General features: G+C 40.4%; 1 protein-coding gene across 1 annotated transcript in view; it reads right to left on the bottom strand.

The window, feature by feature from the left end:
• LOC127809771 (aminopeptidase P1) overlaps positions 1-24,196 on the bottom strand; it is a 54,460-nt gene that overhangs the window by 16,460 nt on the left and 13,804 nt on the right. Inside the window, exons 4-11 of the mRNA XM_052348835.1 lie at positions 15,043-15,327; positions 14,766-14,888; positions 14,362-14,655; positions 12,530-12,616; positions 11,681-11,748; positions 10,947-11,013; positions 10,244-10,378; positions 10,036-10,116 (exon numbers count right to left, since the gene is read on the bottom strand). Of these exons, the coding sequence (XP_052204795.1) occupies positions 10,036-10,116; positions 10,244-10,378; positions 10,947-11,013; positions 11,681-11,748; positions 12,530-12,616; positions 14,362-14,655; positions 14,766-14,888; positions 15,043-15,327 (1,140 nt within the window). The remainder of the gene's footprint in view (positions 1-10,035; positions 10,117-10,243; positions 10,379-10,946; positions 11,014-11,680; positions 11,749-12,529; positions 12,617-14,361; positions 14,656-14,765; positions 14,889-15,042; positions 15,328-24,196) is intronic.

The following is a 24,196-nucleotide window of genomic DNA, read 5'->3' as shown; positions in this document are numbered from 1 at the left end:
CGGTGAAGATTACCTATTCGAAGGTACGTGATGCCGCTCAGATTTATGAACTTAGGACCAAGGCAGCAGCAACCAAGCAAGGGAATCGGTCTATCACCGAATATTCCAACTTGTTGCAGACCTTGTGGCAAGAATTGGATCACTATCAGTGCATCCAAATGAAATGCAGTGAAGATGCAGCAATCCAAAAGAGATTTGTAGAGAAGGAGCGAATATATGATTTATTGGCTGGACTAAATTTAGAATATGATGCTGTTAGAATTCAGATTCTTGGTAAGCCTAATCTACCCCCCTTAAATGAAGTAATTTCTATTGAACGTGCAGAAGAAGGTCGAAGAGGAGTTATGTTGGAGCATGGTCACTTGGAGAATTCAGCTCTATTGACTCTAAAAGGAGCTAGACGTGTAAAAGGGACTAAAGAAGATAAAAGATTCATGGATACAAGTTGGACCACAAACAAAGATAGTTTGTGGTGCACTTTCTGTAAGAACCCAAGGCATACAGTTGATAAATATTGGAAGCTTCATGGGAAGCCAACAAAAGGAGGACAACAACTTAAGGCTAAGGTTCAGGCCTACATTGCCAATGGTCAACAACCATCTCATATGACCAACTACAGTGACCAAGAGCATACAGAAGGCAAAGAAATAGGATTGATGGGGCTCAAACAGGAGGAGATTGAGAAGTTAAGGAACCTATTAGGGTCTCTTGAAAAAGAGCAAGGTGTTAGTGCTTCAAATCTTGTTGCTTAAATGCTTCAGATTTAGGTTTTAAATCACACTGGGTACTTGATTTCGATGCAACTGACCACATGACCCATTTTTCACACAAATTTCTAAACTACAAACCATGCCCCAGTACTAAAAAGATTGTATTGGCTGATGGATCTCTAACTACTGTTGCTGGAATAGGGGATATCCTTGTTAACAATTACCTAATTTTGAAAGATGTTCTCCATGTCCCAAAACTCTACAAAATGGGTTAAACTGGAAATAGCCGAAGCTGGGAGGGCCAAAGTGCAAATAAGCAAAACTTGGCCAAAGTAAACCCGACCATGGCACGGACGATCGCCGACAAGCAATCTAAGGCACGGGATGCACGAGGGATGGTCGGGGGAGCAATTGTTGTGAAGGAAAAGCCGACAAATGGCCACCATGGTGGCTGGAAATCGAAGAAAATCTGACCAGAATGTTGGTCGCACAGTCGGCCTCTGCAAGTGATGATTTGGTCGGCTAGGGTTGCTCCCAGGCTGATCTAAGGGAGGTAGAGACGCCTTTGAGTGTGTAATAAGCGAGCAAGAGGGTTTTGGGAGCTCAGATTTGGCTATAAATAGTCAAGGGTGGCTAAGAGTTTTGAGAAACTTTAAACTTCAAATCAGCCGTTGTTTTGAACAAATTAAGGCTCCATTTTAAGGGGCTTTTGAAGCCCATAAGAGGTAGATCAAATCTGGAGAAAATGAGGTGTTTTGGAGCAAGATTGAAGGCTATTCGAGGCCTCACCAGAAAAGGAGGCGGACGGCCAAGCCAAAGCTTTGGCCGTCCGGTTGGAGGTCTTTCGGTACTCCTTTGAGGCTCAAACTTGGCCATGATGATCGACTGGAAGAGGGCTAGCCATTGGTGGAGCAATCGGCCGTCGTTGAAAAAAGATCGCCGACGAAGACGACCGACGAGTGGCCGGCACGCGCTACCCTTCATGCGCGGCCACTCGCCCTAGCCTGTTGGAGCGCGTGGACTTCTGGAAAATTCTGCAAAAAATCCTAGAAATTATAGAAAAATGTTTTATGGAGGTTCGTGCAAAAATATCTGGGTTTGGGATTCCCGATGTCTCGATTTTAGCACCAAAGAGACTCGTTTTGCGTAAAAACGCAACATCCGGGTAAGTTCAGTATTTTTCCTTTGAATTTCATTGGATATTATGAATTGTTGTGAAGATAGATTTGAGGAAATGGTCCCGAGGTATTTATTGGGATTTTTAGAAGGGAAAATGAAGGAAAATAGGAAGAAAATGGAATATTGATATATTTAGTGATAAAATATCATTTTATGATTGAGGTGATCAAGATGATGTGATTGGTGCAACTTTTGAGAGTTGGCATGAGAATCGAGGTCTGGCACGCATATCGAGGCGATGCACGCTTTTCGAGGTGTCTTGATCTTTGGGCAAAGGTGAGTGATTTTTCTCACAAGAACTTATATTTATGATATGATTGTTATATATGCATGCTATTTATGAGTGCAATATTCATTTTGTCATATTGCATGGAAAGTCGTGATATTTGCATGGCACGATATTATTGTCGTATTGATATTTGTGCATGGGAATTGGATGTCGCCCCCAGAGTGTAGCCGTAATTCCCCTAGGGCATTGAGGGAATAACGTTAGACTTATCCTGCAGAGGTTCAGGATTTGCCTAAGATTCCTAGCCAAGCTGGTGGGCCTGAGAAGTTACATTAAAGGGTAGAAATATTGTTCATGTTATTGCATCATGCATTCATATATATGTTTTTGGACCCTCGCTAGAAGTTTCATCTTCTAATAGGGTTATGCCCCTGGAACATTCAACGTTCCAGTTTTAGACTTGCAGTTAGGGCAAGGAGCAGGTTGAGATATGACAGCACGTGATGGCGTGGCCGATGGATTCAGCGAGCTGACTCGGATATGTTTTAGCTGATACTTTATTGATTATTAGCCTTGTTAGAATATTATGGATTCTTCATGTATTAAGGCTGTTAAAGATATGATGTAATATATGGTACGAATTCTTTATGATATATAATATAAGGTGAATTTAGGTATGCACCATATCAGGTTTCGATTATCGCTTCCGCATATTTAAAGATTTGCTAGGGGGTTTCCCTTTGACATACGACATTTGATGTATGAGAAATGTATAAGAAAAGGGATTATGTATGGATACGACGGGCCCCAGCATAGTGACACGCCCTTTGAGAAGGCGAGGTGTTACAGGGTGGGTACTGGTAAGAACGAATGTTTACTAGTTCAGCATGGGGTATGAGAGGTATGATATGGTCTAATGAACGTTTAGGGGGCAATGCCTTAGCTTCTAGAAGAGATCCTGATATTCATTTAGCAATGAACCTAAAAGGGTCAATTCATGCACTTGCCGAGAGGGTTCTAAGCATCCCCTCCTTGTATTCTCCTCCTATTGATCGGTGGCTTCAATGGAAAATAGTTAAGCCACTTGTGCCCATTTCTTCTTGAACATCCGCAGCAACTTCTTACCCTTCATCATCTTGCAAGCCCCCACCTCCATATTGCCCTGTAGAACCACCATTTTCCCCCTTTTTTCCAATGTTACTTCCATATTGTTGAAATCAAAACTAATAGGACTCACCTCTCGTATCCAATCCAGTCCAAGCACAATATGGCAGCCCCCCAACCTAAGTAGCCTGAGGTTAGCCTGGAATTCCTCCCTTTCCATCTTCCAACAAAACCCTAGGCAAGCTGATTTGCTAATCACTTTGTCCCCATTGGTTACTATTACTAACAACAGCTGAGTTCTAGCCATTGGGTATCTCATCCTCTTAGTCGTGGCCTCATTGATGAAACTGTAGGTGCTCCCACTATCGATCAATACCATAAGGGTACTATCTTACACCTTCCCTTCAACCTTGAAAATTTTGCTATTGGCCACTCCTTTGATGGCATGCAGGGATATGGCTCCACTGCCTTCCTCCTCCTCTTCTTCCATCACTGCAATTTCCTCCTCTTCCTCTTCTTTTCCATCCAGCAACAGAAGTTGTTTCCTACACTGATGCCTCGGGATGTACTTCTCCCCACACTTGAAGCATAGTCCAACCATCCTTCTTTGTTCTATCATCTTGTCTCTGTTTTGCATATTTTGAGGGGTTGTAGGTAACGCGAGGTACCTAATGCCAGGCCCCATCCTCATCTGCTCCTTCCCCATTGGCCTACTTCCTTGGGGTATAATCCCTCCTTGCACTACTTTGCTCAGCCCCCTCTGCTTCCTCATTAAAGCTCCAAACGTCATTTCTTGTAAGAAGGCCCCTTCTACTGCTTCAAAGACCGTTCTTGGTCGGAGCACCTGAACTACCAATCTTAGCTCATTATTTAGTCCCCCTATGAAACTTGACACAACGTACTCTTCCGTCGAGCCGAGATTCCTGTTCAACATCATAAACTTGAGCTCCTTGAATTTCGGGTGATAATCCATCACCGATCCTTCCTACCTCAAGCGATTGAATTCCTGCACCACATCCAATCGGCCTCATTCCCCAAACCTCTCATTAAGGCCAATTGTGGAATCCTCTCTATTATAGCTCTCCCTTACTCTGGAGTAGCCTTGAAATCACACATCCCCCGCATCATGGAGGTATGCTACTACCAGGGCCACCCTCTGGTTCTCCAACACCTAGTGAATTTCGAACAATTTCTCGCATTGCCTTAGCCTCCATTGAGGTTTAACACCCTCAAATACCAGTAGTTCCAGTTTAGGTACTGGAAATCCAGTCTGTTGTGCCCGATCTAGTAACCCTCCTCTTCTCTCCAGCAATAATTCTTCCCCTTATGGTTGGTTCCCCTTCCAATTCTGCCAACCCCACACTACGGTGATAGACGCCAATTCCTAGTAGAATTGCCTCTGATTGTTCTCTAGGTGGAAAATTAGGGGAGATCCTCACCTGTGGTTGATTTGTGAACATCATCATAAATTGTTGCAGTTGATCCTACAACAAATTTCCTTGATCCTGAACTTCCTGCATCTCCTCTCGGATCTGCAAACGCATATCCCCCTGAGGCGATTGGCCAGTGCCTCCAACTTTCTATCCATCGCTGAACCTACTCTTTCCTCCATCGTTTCCATCCTTCCCTGCATCTCAGACACCGTCGCCGTCACCTGTTGGAGTTGCATCTCCATCTGTCGCATCCTAGTTCCGTCTACCTGTTGGAGTTGCATCTCCATTCTGATACCAATTTCTCAAATTACAAGTCTAACAAGAGAGTTCTTGAGGAATTGATAATGAGAATTGAGAGAGAATGGAAGATATTTGGGAGGGAGGGAGAGAGAGATCAGAACGGAGAGAGAGATGTAGAGAGAGGATTGGAGGGAAACTAATTTCCAATTTCATTCAACATGTGTAGTTTGGCGCTTGATCAAATACTTATACTGATCCACGCTAAGTTTGGTGCAAAAAACGGTTGGTCCCTTGCCCATGTGCAGTTACAATGGCTAATGGCATGCTGGAACATTCTACTAGCATGCTAAAACGGAAATTCAAATTCTAGTAGCCTAACTACACATTTATTTAGATTACTAAGCTAACTAAAGGAAGATATGCCAAGGACTATAGTTAGTAGGGATGTAGTCTTTAAGGAAAATTCATTCTTAAAAGAAAAGATAGAGGATGAGAAGGAAAAGGCAAGGGAAACTGTTCAGAAACAGCATGTTTATGATGCTGCCAGGGTTGGATTGGATGCAGCAAATGGCAGCCAGGATGCCGCCAGCAGTAGTCATGATACTGCCAGTGGCAGCCATGATTTGGATGATGCTGCTTATGATAGTCCAATGGACTTAGCAGCAGGACAGCATAGTGCTGACTCAAGATCCTCTAGTTTTGATAACTTCCAGCCATCAGAAGATGATGATTCTTCTAGTTTTGATGAAAATCAGCACTCTGATAGTGCTGGTTCATCAAGTACAGGTGGTATCCCTAGTATTGATAGGTATAATGTAGCTAGAGATAGGCAAAGGATAGTAGTTAGACCTCCATCAAGGTATGGATACTCTGATTTAGTGGCATATGCACTGTCCAGTGCATCAGAAATAGCTGGAGAGGAGCCTATCTCATATGAAGAGGCTGTAAGATCTAAGGATTGAAAGAAATGGCTTGCAGCCATGGAATCCGAGATGAAATATATTAGAAAGAATAAAACTTGGACCTTGGTTAATAGACCCTTAGGTAAGAGGGTGGTAGGGTGTAAATGGTGGTTAAAAATTAAGGAAGGGGCAGGAATTGAGTCAAAACCTAGGTATAAGGCTAGGTTAGTAGCAAGGGGTTTCACCTAAGTGGAAGGGGTAGATTTTAATGAAGTGTTCTCACTAGTTGTGATGCAGTGTGTAGCGCGTGTAGAGAAAACACACAAAAGAAACCTTGAAAGAAGCAAGTTTCAACACCGAAATGTGTCCCTCAAGTAGGCGCAAAGCTGAATCTAGCTTGCTGATAAAACCAAATAGGCTTGCAGAAAGTTCAATTAAAAAACTGTTTACAAACCCTAACTAATAAGTATATATAGTGTTTGGCTAATCCATCTAATATTGTAAATAAAATCCAATTAGAATTCTAATAGAAATAAAACCCTAACAGATATGAAGTGGAATTAAAATCCTAAAACATATGAAGTAAAATAGAAGTAGAAGTCCTATGGTTCTTGACTGGCCAGGTTGGGCCAAGCTGGCTGCTTTTGGGCCGGTTTGGACCAGCTCTTGAACTGCCTTCTATCTTGTCTCTTGAACCGGTTAGAGACCGCATCAAGTTCTGAGACACACTTCGATTAGGATTTTGCTTGCCATGACTGCCCACTTAGACCTTGTTATGGTAGTTAGCTGAGTAATTTGAGGCTGTTCTTAATGTGACCAAGGCCTTAAAGATATAAATAGGCAACGTTTGGCCCTAGGCTCTAACTTGCCTTGCTTCACATGAGTATAGGCAATACAACCAAATACCTTCACATGTTCGAGACTTGGTTTATGGCCTTTCCACATCTCATAGGGTGTTTTAAACCCTATAGCTACAGATGGGGATCTATTGATTACATATGCGGCTGTTGTTACAACCTCTCCCCAAAATGCCTTAGGCAGCCTAGCATGTATTAACATGCACCTCACCCTCTCTAAGAGGGTCCTATTCATCCTTTCGGCTCCTAGGGTTTCTAGGGGCTGAAGGTGCCTTAGAATGCCATTTTCATTACACACTTGAGAGAAGTCTCTATTACAAAATTTTAGACCATTATTGGTTCTAATGATCTTTATTTTCCTACCCATTTGATTCTCTATCATGATTTTCCAGGTTTTGAAACCCTCAAAAGTTTGATCATTTGATTTTAAAACATGAACCCAAACCATCCTAGAGTAATCATCTATAATGGATAAGAAATATCTTGCCCCTCCATGAGTTAAGGATTGACTAGGCCCCCATAGGTCAGAATGTATATAATCTAATTGGGCTTTTGATGAGTGGGTGGCTTTCCTAGGGAATTTAACTTTTATAGACTTTCCTAGGATACAAGTGTCACATTTATCTAATGCTGTAAATTTTCCAGCACCTAAAATTCCTTGATTAGATAGCTCCTTAAGGCCTTGGTCACTTATATAGGCCATCCTATAGTGCCATAAACTGGACTGTTCATAACTCTTGGCTTCTCCTAAGGCTGCATCACCACACACTGTGGCTTCCTGCAGCACATAAATGCCATTCTTAAGAGAAGCCTTCATGCAAACTAGAGACCCCCTTGACACCTTAAGAACTCCACCATCACCCTTACAGCAGTTAAGGTTTTAACTATACCATCATGCAGCCTAAGTCTTATATCCCCAATTCCCATTATGCTACATTCATGGTTATTTCCTATAAGGACTCTACCTCCACCAATGTCCTTATAGTTTTGCAACCATTCTCTATGGGGAGTCATATGAAATGAGCATCCCGAATCAAGCACCCACACATCCTTCTCATCCTTACTTAATATCACTAGTGCATCGGCACTATCATAATCAAACTCACAAATGGAGTTTGAGAATTCGGGGCTGGACATATCTTGGAAATTTTTCTTCCTATTTAGGCAATGCTTCTTTATATGCCCTTCTTCATGGCAATGAAAACACTTAATAATTTTCTTGCCAATTCTAGATTTTGACCGAGACCTACCTTTATGTCTAGGGTCTCTCTATTGTGTCCTAAATTTCACTTGCTAATACATTTCCATCAGTCTTCTTAGCCTCTACTTTATGTTGTAATTCCTTAGAATTCAAAGCCCCTATAACATTATCTAGAGCCAATTTGTCTCTACCATGCTTCAATATGTCTACAAAAGTCTCATATGATTTTGGAAGTGAGTGCAATAAGACTAATGCCTTATCCTCATCATCATATTTAATATCAATTTTTTCAAGATCTAAACATAGTTTATTAAAACTATCAATGTGATCTTGTAACCTTTGACTCTCAATCATTTTGCATGAAAATAACTTTGTTTTTAAATACAACCGGATAGAAAGGATTTTGGTCATATAGAGAGTTTCTAGCCTATTCCAAAGGTCTTCAACGGATATCATCTTTGACACCTTCCACAACACTTTATCTCCAAGGCTAAGAATTAGAGTGTTAAAGGCTTTCTTGTTGATTTCCTTTCTCCTTTCACAGATTTCCTTTTTCTGTTCCTTAGTGAAAGTTTCAGGTATTTTCTTTTCAGCCTCTAAGGCTTCTTCCAGACCTAGGTTTCCTAATAAGACCCTCATCTTCATCTTCCATAGGCCAAAATCGTTTTGGCTATCGAATTTCTGCACATCATACCATGTGGCAGAGGCTGTAGAAGTCATTCTTGCGGGTATGTGTCAAATTCTAATGATTCTTGAAGGTTCTTGATGAGAGACCCGGCTCTAATATCAATTTGTTAGAATTGGGAGCACTGGCAGTCTGTTAAATCACCCAAGAAGCCAACAAATACTAACTCTCACCCTCAATAACTAGCCGATACAACATACAACATAAACCAAAAATAAAGAACAGAAACATAATTTAAAAGATCAAAGTTAAGAATAATCAAACCACACAATAGGCATCGAGATTTATCCTGGTTCGAACTGATAGAATCAGTCCTACATCCAACCGCTTTCAGAGAGAGCAATCTACTAGAACTTGATGAAAAACACTACAAGAATCTCACTCGCACAATCCCTTTTCCCTCACTGATATACAAGAACTCTCACTGCAAGATTTCAAGGCTATCTTTCTAGGCTTTCTCTTACAATACAGCTATCGGAAACTATCAATGAGAATGATCAATCACAAGTGTCCGACAGATTACCCACAACCTCTTATTTATAGACACAAGGGCATGAGTTACAAGAGAGATGATATAACCAGGACATTCCCCTAACTACCCTTCACTTAATATAATATATACAATTAGCCTAATTTTCCTAACTGCCACTGCCGCACATAATCCTCAAAAGGATGTCCGAGTCCTTATAACTTTCCAGCCACTCAATGCAAAACTTGAATAACAAATACTATCCTCCTAATAACATTCTGCAACTTCAATCCCAATCTTGAATGTGCTTAGAGGGAGGGATAATAGAATCACAAACATTGCGTAATATCCTTAAAAGGGCAGTATCCATGTGCCCATGGGATATACTATCAGTACCAAAATCAAAATGGAAGCAGTAGGTGGAAGGAAATCAAGCTTCAGGTTTGACTACCAAGTATTGCAGTGAACTTTCCTATGGTGCATCTGATCCCTTCCATTTAACTCACTACTGTTGATCAATGGTCTCATACACAACTGGTCTCTTAGCATGCAGTTGGGGATGCATGATTACTGATCCATTTCCAATTTTCTCAAGTAATTACGTTTAGGCCTCTAATACCTCTTTTGTTCATTCAGCCCAGTGACTAGCTACACTATATTTCCTACTATTGATTCTTATATCAAAAACAAATCTTCTCCTTTTAAATGCCAAATCCAAACATAAATCCAGTTTCAGTTCAAAACGGTACTTATACATTTATAAGCTCTGCAGAGTTTTAAGTCCATTTCAAAGTATTTCTAGTCTGATTTATGCTTCATCTTTGCAAATTTTAATGTCTTGGTTCTCAGCTTATATACATCTTGTCAAACACAACAACAATTCTAAACAGCTAGTAGCCCCTGTAAATTAGTCAAAGCAAAAACTAGGACAACCATGTTTCTGATTGGGACTGATCAATGTAAGATTGGATTTCAAGAATGGATAACCAGGCAATGGTTACACAGAAATTAACAATTACCACATACCGCAGTATAGCATGCTTTCTCATGAGCTGAAGGTTTCCCAAAATGAACTGTCCGTGTTATATCAGTTGTTCCATCAAGATACTTCAACAAGCAAACACAAGACACCACGTTATCAGAAAAATGAAAAGAGCATATGGTATAACTGATGATTATTGGTTAGTTTTGCACATGAACTAGGAGCCATACGTGCTTAAGATAGCTAACAAACCTGGGCTCCTGAATCAAATAAGTAGATGCTATCAGGATCAAGTTCTGAGCATGTTTTAGCATCTGGAGCATAATGGATAATTGCAGCATTGGGCCCAACAGATGAAATAGTAGGAAAACTTAACCCTTTAAAATGCTGCAAGTAAATAATGTCATAAGGCCACAATCTTATGAAACAAAATATGATTCTCAATTAGAGAACACAAATAACATCTGCTACATCTTTCTATTCAAAGCAAAAACATAAAAAAATCAAACAAATAGAAATTTAATTTTAAATTAAAAAGAAGAAAGAGAACAAGATTACATTGGTTTTAGACAAAAGATGGGGTTTGGTTTTCTTTCCTTATAAATCTCCTGTCCATTGTATTCTTGCCCTCAGCATTTTTTTCTTTTATCTTGTGTTTCTGTGTTTTTTTTTATCTGTTCCCTTCCTTGACAGGCCAACAGGTGAGCAAATCAACCTCTTAATTGACAAAAGCCAATTGGTAAAAACATGCAACAACAAAGGAAAACATACATCAGAAGTGCTTTTCCTTTTGAGCTCATTAATAAAACAGGATTCAGATCATATAGGTTCTTCGCTCCAATTTCATAATAAGGAAATGCTTTCTAATTCTAGTAGTTCTATTATACAACCATTATTGGTCACATGCTCCTTTAAAAAGAAAGGAAGATAGAAAGAGCACACAAGAAGGCAATACCTCTTTTGATGCACGGAATCCCTCTAGCTTATCACTTGCAGAAACTTCAGTCAGCTTCATAGTTTCCCTACCATATGTTAAAAGAAATATGCTGGGTTACAAGTGACTAGTGCAGGTGATTAGGGTTCACGCTTGGTGAATAGTAAAGTTAATAAACAGATAGGAAGCTATGTGCTTTAGTGCACATAAGAATTTACATGATATGAAGACTAATGCATAACTTCTTAATTTAAGCAGCAGTTTGCATAATTCTCCAATCAAATGTAACATCATGTCTATGGTTACTGTGTAATATAAGAAAGAAAAGAGTTTATACATTGGCTTACCATGCCAAATAGAAACATCACAGGCAATGGGGCTCTTGCCCAAAAGTACTAGTTGAAGCTAACTTTTGGACTCTTAGAACCATCACCAGAAAATTCCAGGTGAAGTAAAATGTTTGGGTCCTATAACTAAATGATATACCAAAACTTGCCTAGTATGCTACCACATAGGAATTGGGTCTTGAGAAGAAGTTTCTATATCTAACCTTCTATAAATAATGTCTATCATCAGCCACTTCTCAATCAGTTGATCCATAATACAGCCCAAGGCACAATTTATGGTATTAATAAAAGAATACAATTATTCACAAAAACATATTCTGTCAAGCGTGAAAAAGATTATTTTTAGAATTGAAGTAGTCACTTTGCACTACAATATGACAAAACTGGCAACTGACATAAATAGCTTACAGATGTTTTCTCTTGTTCTTACTCTCCACCTCCATGAAATAACCAGAAGCCCCATAGTATTCTTGCATCTGTAAATTTGAAATGAAGCAGATATGAGGCTTTCATTAAAAATAGTACAATGAAGTCAAAACGAAGAAGCAATTTTTTTCTCAAATAATATCCCACACAACATTTGTATGTACAAACGGAATGCACAAGTCTCTGTGAGAACAGGAAAAGAAAAAGGAAAAGGCAAAGGCCTCAGTTCCAAGATTTCCTTAGCAGATTGCCAAAGACATATCAAAGCACATGGCGATTGTGCTTAGAGGCACATGGAGCATTTATATGTAGTACAAGAACATTCTATGATGGGCAAAAAGCAGTTTGTGGTATCATGCAATGCTCCACTCATCAACAGTTACTAACACTTAATATGATTGCAAATTATATAGAAACAAGATAATTTTCTCTTCTTTTTTATTTTCTGTTGGGGGGGGGGCGCAAGGAGAAGGAAGGAGCTGAAGACAATTGAAGCAAATTTCAGTACAATAGGAAAAGCTAGTTAAGTGGTGTGGGCCATGTGGCACAATAGCATTTTATTTCAGACAAATGTAGTTAAGGGAGCATATACTCGTCAACAGACAAATATGTGCCTAACATGACCCTGAACGAGTCAAGAGGAACTCTGTTGAATACAATGCACATTATTTACAACAACAAAATCACAAGCCTAAGCTTTTTTACATTCACGTTATCTAAAACAGGTTTTCTTTTTTTTAATGGGAGGGGGGGGAGGGTAGAAAAGAGAGAGAAAGGAAAGCTCAGACATAATAGAATACACAAATCAAAACACACCAGATTAACAATTACCTGATTATCAAGCCACACAAGATACTGCACAACAGCTGCACCATCCCTAATGTGTGCTTTTTTCAACCCATCCAACTCAACAGGGTTCTGAAATGTAAAACAGTCTGGTATCAGTCCAAAAGCAATGGTGGGAATGCAAAAATGTTGACAATTGATGCGATTCAATATAAACTACATAATTTCATAAACAAAAAAACCTGCATAGACATAATATAGATATGAGAAATTCGAATTTCAAGCATTCCAATTAAACAGTAAACAGGAAATATAATTTCATTCTTCAAGGGCTTTCATTTGAGTTATTCTATCCCCAAAATCATTGGTAGGCACATCACAGGCATGCTAAAGATTGCTAAAGATGCATATTGTGTTCTCTGCACACAGTTCAATGGCATATTGCCTACACAACTAGCATAAAAACAGCATCAATAAGGTGTCATGGTGACAAAGGAAGATTTTGGTTCATCTACTTATATCATAAAGCGGTAACAGATATTTCCCAGCCAAAAGCTCTGCGTGCCATGAGAAAATATTAAGAAGGAATCATATGACATCTAGTCATCATGAACTGAATTCTGGATATCAGGGGATAGCAGTACTGGTTTAACAACCAACATCAGAAAATATAAGAGCAACTCCAATGTTGGACCCCAAATCCAGTTTGGTGTCCAACAGTGGTTTACACCAAAAATTTTAACACCAAATTGGTGTTGTCTCCAATGTGTAACACCAAATTAGTATAAAAGAGAATCTTTAAGGAATATTCTATAAATAAATATTTAATAAATATTAATTTATTTATTTAACTTAGTATAATATAATTAAAAATAATTAGTCACATTTTATAAAAAATTAAAAATTACACCTCCTACTATTTTTTTAAATTTTTTTCAAAATATGTTATTCTAATTAATTTTTTTACTAAATTTTTAATTAATTATTTTTGCCTAACTTTTATCATACTAATTGTTTATCCACCTAATTATTTATCCATCTCATTTTTCAACTAATAATTTAAATCAAAGAAACAATTTTTCCCATAAATGTTTTTTTCACTTAATATTTCAACTAATTTTCTTATCTTCTTTTATCCACATATTTTTTTCCCATTTATTTCACAACTAACTTTACTACATAACACTAACTTTTATCTAATGTATGATAACCTACCTTTCATTAAGTTTTATTTTTAAGCCATGTTGTTGTTGTTTTTATTTTAAGCTTTTTTCTATTTTCATCATGTATTTTTAATTTAAGTTAATGGAAATGTTATTGCTTTTTATTATATTATTGAATTTTTGCATTAAGAATATTTTCTTTCTATTAAGTAATTATTAAAATAAAAAATTTCATATACATAAACAAAAATAGTTCATTTTATATTAACATGGTATTTATAAAATATTTTAAAATATATTCAATATTATACTCATTTTATAGATCTTAATAAAATATTTCCATTGGTATATATTTTTTATAACAATTTAATTTATATTTCTAATTATTAATCAAAAAATACAAATATAATAAAAGTGACAAAGGATATAAAAGGAATAAGTTGTTTTGAAGTTATACAAAGAGGGGTAAAATTGGAAATAAAATGAAAAAGGAAATTTGGTGTTGGTGAATAGTATAACACCAAAATTTGGTGTTATACTATTCACTCAACACCAAATTTGAAAATTGTGCCCAACACCATTTTGCTGTATTCGTTGGAGAGGTTCTTGCGCCAAATTGCAATTGACGCTTGAAATGCCACATTCTTTGGAGATGCTCTAAGAAAATAACTTCTCTCAAAACTATTTTTACAAGAATATAGTATTATGTCATACCTTGATAGCTTTTGCAAGCGGCAAAGGTGACTGCTTCAGGAGAACCCGATCAGGATTCAGTTTTGAGTATAAAGCAAAGCAGCAAGAGCCAGGGTCAACCCAGATGAGGTTGAATGTCTGCTCTTCTGCTTCACTTGCACCATTTCCTGTTTCCATGTCCATTGGTCCTTCAGATAGAGTTCCATTAGCTAGAGAGCCAGGAGTGAGCTGATTAGATGCAAGGGAGACCACATCTGAGCTAATTGTCCCATAGTCCCGTATCACAATTCCATTTTGCTCCAGAAAAGAGTTTACCTACTTACAGTTGCGCTTGTTTAATTAGTCTAAAGGTTATAGGTATAAGCATTGGTTAACTTTCAAATGAGATGGGGATGTACAAAACTAAAAACAAAGTAGCAGCTAACCTCAGATGATAACTTTCTTTTATCAACATAAAAGAAGGCTGAGAAAGATGTTACTATGGCAAATGAGTGAACAACTGGGCAATATGAAACATCATTTCCACGGACATTATACAACCACGCAACCTGCACAGAAGCAATCAAATCTTAATACAAAAATAATGAAAAGGTGAAAAAAATCAGGCTAGTTGAGAACATAAAATCAAAGACAAATTCTCTGAATCAACACAACATGGGATGTGAGAACAGAAATTATAGGGACTTGAATGGTAAAACTTACCTCATCAAGTGTTGTGATAATAATAGCCCGAACTTCCTCCTCTTTCAGCCTTTCTCTAAGATAATTCAGCTTATCTGCAACAGAACGACCAGCAAATTCTAAAGGATGGACCTTTACAGGATTAATTTCAACTGGAGGCCGATCTTCCCAAACTTCATCAACCAAGTTTGTGGATGTTTGAACCAACTTTTGTTGCTTTTTGGCAAAAGCATACTCCCATCTTTGTGCTGTGTCTACTGATACACACCAAGGATCAATACCAACAGCAGCATCTTTTTGTAGATTCTATCAAAGCATATCACAAACTGCATTTTAGATGTTTAATGATTTGAAGAACTACGATAAGGAAAAGTCAAATTGACCACGTAAGAAAAGGTAAAAACTAAATAATACAGAAGAAATTATTCAACCAAACTATGCCTCAGGTGAAAAATCAATCAAGGTATTCAGAAGGAACATGTAACAAACAGAAGCATGCATGAAGTGCAAAATTAAATAGGAATCCATGGAAAAGGATACATTTAGATTAAACCAAAAAATAAATAAGCAAATAAAACAGGAAACGTTATCAGTTGAAAAATATCTTCAGGACAATGTTCTCTAGGAAGTGCCTTGAAATGCTGGAACATTCTACCAGCTATGCTAAACGGAAATTCAAATCCTTGTAGCCTAATTACACATTTAACAATTCCAGCCCCTTAAGGTATTTCTTGTCTGCAAGAAATATGTAGTAAGCTTGCAGCATTGGGAAATTGCTAAAGAAGCTCTGGCAAGTACTCCCAAGTATTGTTGCTAGAGTGAAGGGAGGACCATTGAACTAACACCTGGATCAAAGGAACTCCATTGTGTTGTATGACTCTTCTGTCCACAATGGCAGTCGGCACTGCGTCTGTACTTCTCCCACCATAGTGGGTAATTTTGGGGTAGATCTTTGTTTGCCCACTGCCTTCTTGAGAAGAGATATGTGGAAGATAAGGTGTATCCTTGCTTCTTTAGATAGCTGCAGCCAGTAAGCTATTGCTTATATTTTCTCCAAAATTTTGAATGGACCATGTTGGAAGGCCGAGTTGCCAAGCTGATGAGGCCGAGTTGATGAGGCCGAGTTGCCGAGCTGATGAGGCTGAGTTGCTGAGCTGATGAGGCCGAGCTGTCGAGCTGAGGGAAGGCCGAGCTATTGAACTGAGGGAAGGCCGAGCTGTTGAGCTAATGGTCGAGTTGTCGAGATACTAATCTCGTTATCATCTGATTTATTCTCTATGATTTATCTTGGCTGTTATATCTTATCTTTCCTTTTTATTAGATTTGTTTGTATTTAAGGTTGTTGTAATCTAGTCCTAAAAAGTAGGAATCTAATCTCTAAAATTTAGAGAATTCCTAGGATCCACTGTGTATATATTTGTGGCATTCTCAAGGGAATAATTGACAGAGCATTATTCTTTCAAAAGAAGATTTCTTCAGACCATAATACTTGGGGTTCAACTTAGATATGGTTTGTTTGGTTAGTGCCTTGAAATGTTGTTGGCTGAGCTTCAAGTATACTTCATCCCCCATCGAGAATTCTCGTTCACTCCTCCTTCGATCTGCTAGTTGTTTCATCATATTCCTCACCTTGGCCAACTCTTCTTTTACCATTCTTAGTACCTCTTGTCTCTGTTGTAGATAGGCCTCAACTGTTGCGACTGTTGTGTGGCCTCCTAGGGCAGGAAGTAAGTCTGGCTTGTAACCATAAAGGGCCTCGAAAGGGGTTATCTTGATCGAGTTGTAGAAGCTCGAATTGTACCACCACTGAGCCACTACCAACCACTGGTGCCATCCCCTTGGCTGCACAAAACTTAAGCACTGTAGATACCCCTCCAAACACTAGTTAACTCGTTCTGTTTGACCATCCGTTTCCAGATAGTATGCTGTAAACATTAGAAGTTTGGTCCCTAGACTTTTCATGAGTTCATTCCAAAAGAGGCTGGTAAATATTTTGTCTCGATCAGATACAATTGACCTGGGGATTCCGTGTAGCTTCACCACATTCTCCAAGTAGGTTCTAGCCACTTCCTATGCTATAAAAGGATGAGTCGGTGCTATGAAGTGGCTAAATTTTGTGAACCTATCCACTACTATCAAAATACAATCATTCCCTTCCGATTTTGGTAGGCCCTTGATGAAGTCCATTGTGACATTGGTCCATGCGCGATCAGGGACTTCTAGAGGCCGAAGTAGCCCTAGGTGGGCCACTATTTCACGCTTGCATCTTCTGCAGACCTCACATCTTAAAATATATTCCCATACATACTTCCTGAGTTGTGGCTAAAAGAATGTTTGTCTAACCTTGTGGTATGTATTTCAGATACTCGAATGCCCTCCGATGGGTGATCCATGCAATGCATGAACTATTCTGTCCTTCAACTCTTTACAATCACCGATCAGCATCTTGCCTTTATACCTTATTACCCTGTTGGCCAGTGAGTAGCTCGGTTTGTTGGTTGCATTAACTGTCAATTGCTCCAGTAACTCCTTGGTCCATCCATCATTCTTGTAGCTGTCAATAACTTCTTGAAGCCAATCGGGTACCACCGTAGAAACGGTCGCGGCCATTCCTTTCTCATGGCAACAAGATAAAGCATCTGCTACAACATTCTCCTTCATTTCCTGAATTGAATCACATAGTGTAAACCCATTAATTTAATCATACCTTTCTTTTGTAGTTGAGTGTGCAACCTCTGTTGTAGGATGAATTTCAAGCTCCCATGGTCTGTTTTGATGACAAACCTTCCCCCTTCCAAGTAGTGGCGCCACCTCTCCATAGCCATTAGTACTGCCATCAGCTCTTTTTCGTAAATACTAAGGCCTTGATGTCTAGGAGCTAGAGCTTGGATGAGAAATGCCAAAGGTCGGCCTTTTGGAGTCAGCACTACTCCTATTCCCGTATTACTAGCGTCTATTTCCAGTGTGAAGGGCTTATTAAAGTCAGGAAGGCCTAATGTCGGCAAATTACCCAGGGTAGCTTTTAACTGCTCAAAGGCTTCTTCTGCCTTAGGGTTCCACTTGAATCCGTCTTTCTTCAGCATTTCAGTCAGGGGCTTACTTATAGTGCCGTAGTTTTTCACAAACTTCCGATAGTAACCAGTAAGCCCTAAGAAACCCCTTAAGGCTCGGATGTTAGAGGGTTTGGGCCATGCCACAATAGCTTCTATCTGCTTGGGGTCAGTCCCCACACTAGCCCGTAAAATAACATGCCCAAGGTATTCTACCTATGGTTGTGCAAAGGCACATTTTAACCGCTTGATACATAGCTAATTAAATCGTAGGATCTCAAATGTAGCTCTAAGGTGGATAAGGTGTTGATCAAAAGAAGGGTTATAGACTAGTATGTCATAAAAAAAAGCCAACACGAATTTTCTGAGGTGAGGTTCAAAAATTTGGTTCATGAGGGTTTGGAATGTAGCTGGGGCATTTGTGAGGCCAAAGGGCGTGATTGTAAACTCAAAATGCCCATGATGTATTCTGAATGCTATCTTAAAAAAGTCATCAGGATCCACTCTAATTTGATGGTATCCTGCCCTTAAGTCTAATTTGGTGAATATAGTTGCATGTTTAAGTTCATCGAGTAGATCCTCAATGATTGGGATGGGAAATTTGTCCTTAATGGTAATGGCATTAAGTTGTTTGTAGTCAACACAGAAGCGCCAAGTGCCATCCTTCTTTTTGACCAATAGGACAGGAGAAGCAAAAGGGTTGTGGCTTGGGAGAATAATGGATTGGTCTAGCATTTCTTTGACCATCCTCTCAATTTCAAATTTGAGTTTGGGTGGGTACCGGTAAGAACAAATGTTTACTGGTTCAGCATGGGGTATGAGAGCTATAATGTGGTCTAGTGAAAGTTTAGGAGGTAATGCCTTAGGTTCTACGAAGAGATTCTGATATTCATTCAACAACGATTCTAAAAGGGTTAGTTTATGTACTTGTTGGGGTGATTTTGAATATCGTGCCCTTGAATTCTCCTCTCGCTGGTCATTGGCCTCGATGGAAAATAGATGAGCCACCTGTGCCCATTTCTTCCTAAACATCTATTGTAACTTCTTGCCCCTCATCATTTTGCATGCCCCCACCTCCATATGGCCCTATAGAACCACTCTCTTCCCTTTCTTTTCTAGTGTTACTTCCATATTGTTGAAGTCAAAACTAATAGGACTCACCTCTTGCATTTAGTCCACTCCAAGCACAATATGGCTGCCCCCTAACCTGAGTAGTCTTAGATCAGCCTGGAATTCTTTCCCTTGCATCTCCCAACAAAACCCCATGCAGGCTGATTTGCTAATCACTTTGTCCCCATTGGCTACCGTTACTGATAACGATTGAGTTCTAGCTGTTGGGTACCTCATCCTCTTAGCTGTGGCTTCATCGATGAAGCTGTGGGTGCTCTCACTATCGATTAATACCATGAGGGAACTATCTTGAGCCTTCTCTTTCACCTTAACAATTTTGCTATTGGACACCCCTTTGATGGCGTGCAGTGATATGGCTCCATTGCCTTCCTCCTCCTCTTCTTCCATTACTGCCATTTCTTCCGCTTCTTCCTCTTTTTCTTCTCCATCCAGCAACAGAAGTTGCTTTCTACACTAATGCCTTGGGGTGTACTTTTCTCCACACCTGAAGCACAGTCCAGCCAGCCTTCTTTGTTCTATCATCTTGTTCCTGCTCTGCATATTTTGAGGAGGTGCAGGTAACACAGAGTACTTGACACTAGGCCCCATCCTCATTGGCTCCTTCCCCATTAGCCTACCCTCTTGGTTTATCATCCCTCCTTGCACTCCTCTACTCTTCCCTTTCTGTTTCCTCATCAATACGTCAAACGTCATTTCTTGTAAGAAGGCCCCTTCTGCTACTTCGGAGACCATTTTTGGCCGTAGCACTTGCATTGCAGATCTTAGCTCATCATTGAGTCGCCCTATGAAACTTGACATGAAGTAATCTTCGGTAAGGCCGGGGTTCTTGTCCAGCATCATGAACTTGAGTTCCTCAAATTTCGCTTGATAATCCATTACTGATCCATCCTCCCTCAACCAATTAAACTCCTACACTACATCTAACCAGCCTCGTTACCCAAACCTTTCATTAAGGCCTTTTGTGAAATCATCCAAATTATAGCTCTTTCTTACTCTGGACCAGCCTTGAAACCACACATCCCCTTCATCATGAAGGTATGCTACTACCAGGGCCACCCTTTGGTTCTCTGGTACTTGCTGAATTTCGAACAACTTCTCGCATCTCCTCAACCACCACCATGGTTCAGTACCTTCGAATACTGGTAGTTCCAACTTAGGTACTCGAAATCCCCGTCTTCTCTTCGTCACCAATTACGGTCAATGTTCTCTCTGTCCCCGTCTTCTCTCCTCAACCACCTATCGCTGGTTCCCCTTCTGATTCAACCAACCCCGCATTATGGTCAATGTTCTAAAAGGCGGCCGCCTGGCGACCGCGAGTTCCTCCAAATCAGCCCCTTAGGTGGCGGAGAGGCACTAGGCGGCCCCTGGCCGCCGCGAGTTCCTCCAAATAGGCCCCTTAGGCACCGGCCCAATTAATCGGGCGACTCCTAAGTAGCTAAGGCGGCGAGGCATCGCCTTGGCTGCCCAAACGAGGTTTGGGCTCAAGACCTCTCACCCGACTCCATCAATGATGATAGTCGCAGCCACAGCCGCCGCATCGGCCTGGGTCGCCTGACTCTGTTGTCGCTGTCGCAGCCACCACCGCTGGACAGGGATTGGAACAACCTTCGGACTTACATGTGGTAACACAGCGACAGTTCGATTGGCATTGGCGGGGGGGTAACGATGTGATCGAAGGAGGCAGACAGTCCGATTGGCAATGGCGAGGGGCAACGATGTGCTCGGAGGAGGTAGACAATCTGATTGGCAATGGGGGCAGCGATGTGCTCAGAAGAGGCAGGTTTGAGAGAGAGAGAGAGAGAGAGCGCTGTGAAATTTTTTGGGTGGGGGGGGAGTGAGAACGCGCTGAAATTTGAGGGGTGGGGGAAAGAAAGAATATATTAAGAAAAAAAATTAAAAAATATTAAATTTTCTAGGCGACACCTAGGACCCGCCTAGGTGCTAGGCGGCAGCTTGCCGCCCGACTAGCGCCTAGCGCCTTTTAGAACACTGATTACAGTGATGGATGCCAATTCTCGATAGAATTGGTTCTGATCGTTCTCTAGGTGGAAAATCAAGAGAGATCCTCACCTATGGTTGATTCGCGAACATCATCATAAATTATTGCAGTTGATCTCGCAACAAATTTCCTTGATCCCGAACTTCTTGCATCTCCTCTTGAATCTGCAAGCGCATATCCCCCTTGAAGCGATCAGCCAATGCCTCCAACTTCCTATCCATCACTGAGCCTACCCTTCCTTGCATCTCGATTATCACCTGTTGGAGTTGCATCTCCATCTGTCGCATCCTAGTTCCATCCGCCATTGATCCAATCATCCAGCAAAGTCTGGCCAGGAGCTTACTCTGATACCAATCTGACAAGAGAGTTCTCGAGGAATTGAGAACTAAAATGGGAGAGAGAGTGGAAGATATTTGGGAGGGAGAAAGAACAGAATAGAGGCAAAGAGAGATTTAGAGAGAATTGAGAGAAAATTGGGAGGAAACTAATTTTCAAATTCATTCAACATGTCCGTTTAAGCACTCAGATCATTTATTTATACTGATCCAGCAGTTTGGGTGCCAAAAACAGTTAGTACCGTGCCCATGTGCGCTTGCAAGTGGCTATAGCATGCTGGAACATTCTACCAGTTATGCTAAATGGAAATTCAAATCCTAGTAGCCTAATTACACATTTATTTATTATAATCAGCTAGCTATCATAACACAATCTCAATGTACTTAGTGCAAGAATGAAAAATCGGATTTTCAACAATACTCTTAACAGCTAGATTGTCACTCCATACAATTGGTGTATGAACACATGAATACCCCAACTCTGAAAATAAGGATTTCAGCCACAGAATTTCAGTTACGCCCTAAGCAATAGCCCTATACTCAGCTTCCCCAACAGACCTTGCAACCACTAATTGTTTTCGAGCCCCAAACTATCAAATTATTTCCAAGAAACACACATATGCCACTAGTTGATCACCCAGTAACCTTATGATAGGACACTTACACAACCAATTGAATTTTAGCTCTCTCAGTAGGAACTCCTCAATTACAGTAGCTTACAGCAATGGATATTAGCAAATGCAAGAAAAGAAAACAGGCCTATTCGAGAGGGCCTCAGTCTCCAACGATTTCTTCAATAATTTTCCGATCCCTTCTCTCTCCTCCTTCCTCCTCTTTTATACCTATCTCTCATTCTGTTTCAACCACGTGAATGAATATTCTCCTCTAATAAACTTCTGACTCTTTTTCCCCTGACTCAATTCCCTTGATTGCCCCTATTTTGCCTCTCCTTTTACGCCTTTGATAGGTGAGACTAATAGGAGTCCTAACAATACTCCCGCCCACAAGTTTCACCATATCCTCAAGGTGAAATTCAGGAAATTGATGCAGGATCTGATGATAGGGTTCCCAAGTAGCCTCTAGGGGTGGCAACCCCTTCCATTATATCAGGACTCAAGACTCCGTAGATTCTTTCCCCGGCCCGGCCTTACACCCAACAAAAATTATGGATACATCTTCAATTCCCACTCAACTGTTAAGTGGTCGAGAAATTCGGTCATTTCCCGCATTGCTCCTTCCGCTTTGTGAAGCTGGGAGACATGGAATACGGGGTGAATCGCACAAGAAGGTGGTAGGGATAGCTTGTAGGCCACCTTCCCGATCCTTTTCTCCACTGCAAAGGGCCCATAGAACTTAGGTGACAGCTTCTCATTCATCTGAGTAGCCAAAGCCTTCTACCTATAAGGGCGAATTTTAATATAAACCAAGTCACCCACCTCGAATTCCACATCCCTCCTCCTTTTATCTGCTTTCTCCTTCATCCTCGCTTGTGCCCGCAACAATTGGGACTGCAACTTTTCCAAAATAGAATCCCGCTCCAACAACTGTTGTTCAATTATCGAAATAGCTGTGGTGCCCTTCTCAAACCTCAATAGTAGGGGAGGTTCATGCCCATAAACTATCTGGAATGGAGTCAATCTAGAGGAGACCTGGAAAGAAGTGTTATACCAATATTCTGCCCATGGCAGCCAGCTGCACCATGCCTTAGGCTTTGAGGAGGAAAAGCATCGAAGGTATGTCTCCAAGGTGCGATTTATGACCTCCGTTTGGCCATCGGACTGTGGGTGGTAGGATGTGCTTCTTCTCAATTGAGTGCCTTGCAACCTGAATAACTCTTCCCAAAAACGGCTAACAAAATTTTTATCTCTATCGGAAACTATATAACTTGGAACCCCATGTAACCGAACTATCTCCTTCACAAAAATCCCCACAACGCTAGCCATTGTAAAAGGGTGTTTCAAGGCAATAAAGTGTCCGTACTTGCTTAGTCGATCCACAACCACCGAGATAGTATCCATCCCAATTGACTTAGGTAACCCTTCAACGAAGTCCATAGACACATCTTCCCAAACTCGACTAGGAACTGGAAGTGGCTGCAGCAAGCCACCGAGTGATAGAGCCTCATATTTATTCTGCTAGCACACATTACTTTGTTGAACATATTGTTGAATGTCTCGCTTCATTCCCACCCAATACACACTGGCGGCTATCCTCTTATAAGTCTTGAGGAACCCGGAATGACCTCCAACCAGTCCATCATGCCCTTCCTTCAACATTAACGGAATTAATCCCGACCCTTTAGGAAGATACAGCCTCCTCTTGAATAGCAAATGGCCATCCACTAGCACAAAGTTGGGTCTGCTGGAAGGATTCGCTTGTACCTCTTTAACAATCTGTTGGAGTGAAGCATCTCCTTTCACCTCCTCTTTTAGTTGGTCTAGTTGCACTATTCGAGGAATGGAAAGAGCCATCAATGTGGCGGAAGAAGGGAGGCGTGAGAGACCATCAGCTGCTTAGTTCTCCAATGCGGGACAATATTGAATCTCAAAATCATACCCCATCAGCTTCATGACCCATTTTTAACACTCCGGGCTAACCACCCGCTACTCTATAAGAAATTTAAGGCTTCGATGATCTGTTCTAATTACAAACTTACGCCC

The sequence above is a fragment of the Diospyros lotus genome, chromosome 9 (genome assembly GCF_014633365.1).
Source record: "Diospyros lotus cultivar Yz01 chromosome 9, ASM1463336v1, whole genome shotgun sequence".
Taxonomy (NCBI): domain Eukaryota; kingdom Viridiplantae; phylum Streptophyta; class Magnoliopsida; order Ericales; family Ebenaceae; genus Diospyros; species Diospyros lotus.
This window is presented reverse-complemented; position numbering and strand designations above follow the sequence as displayed.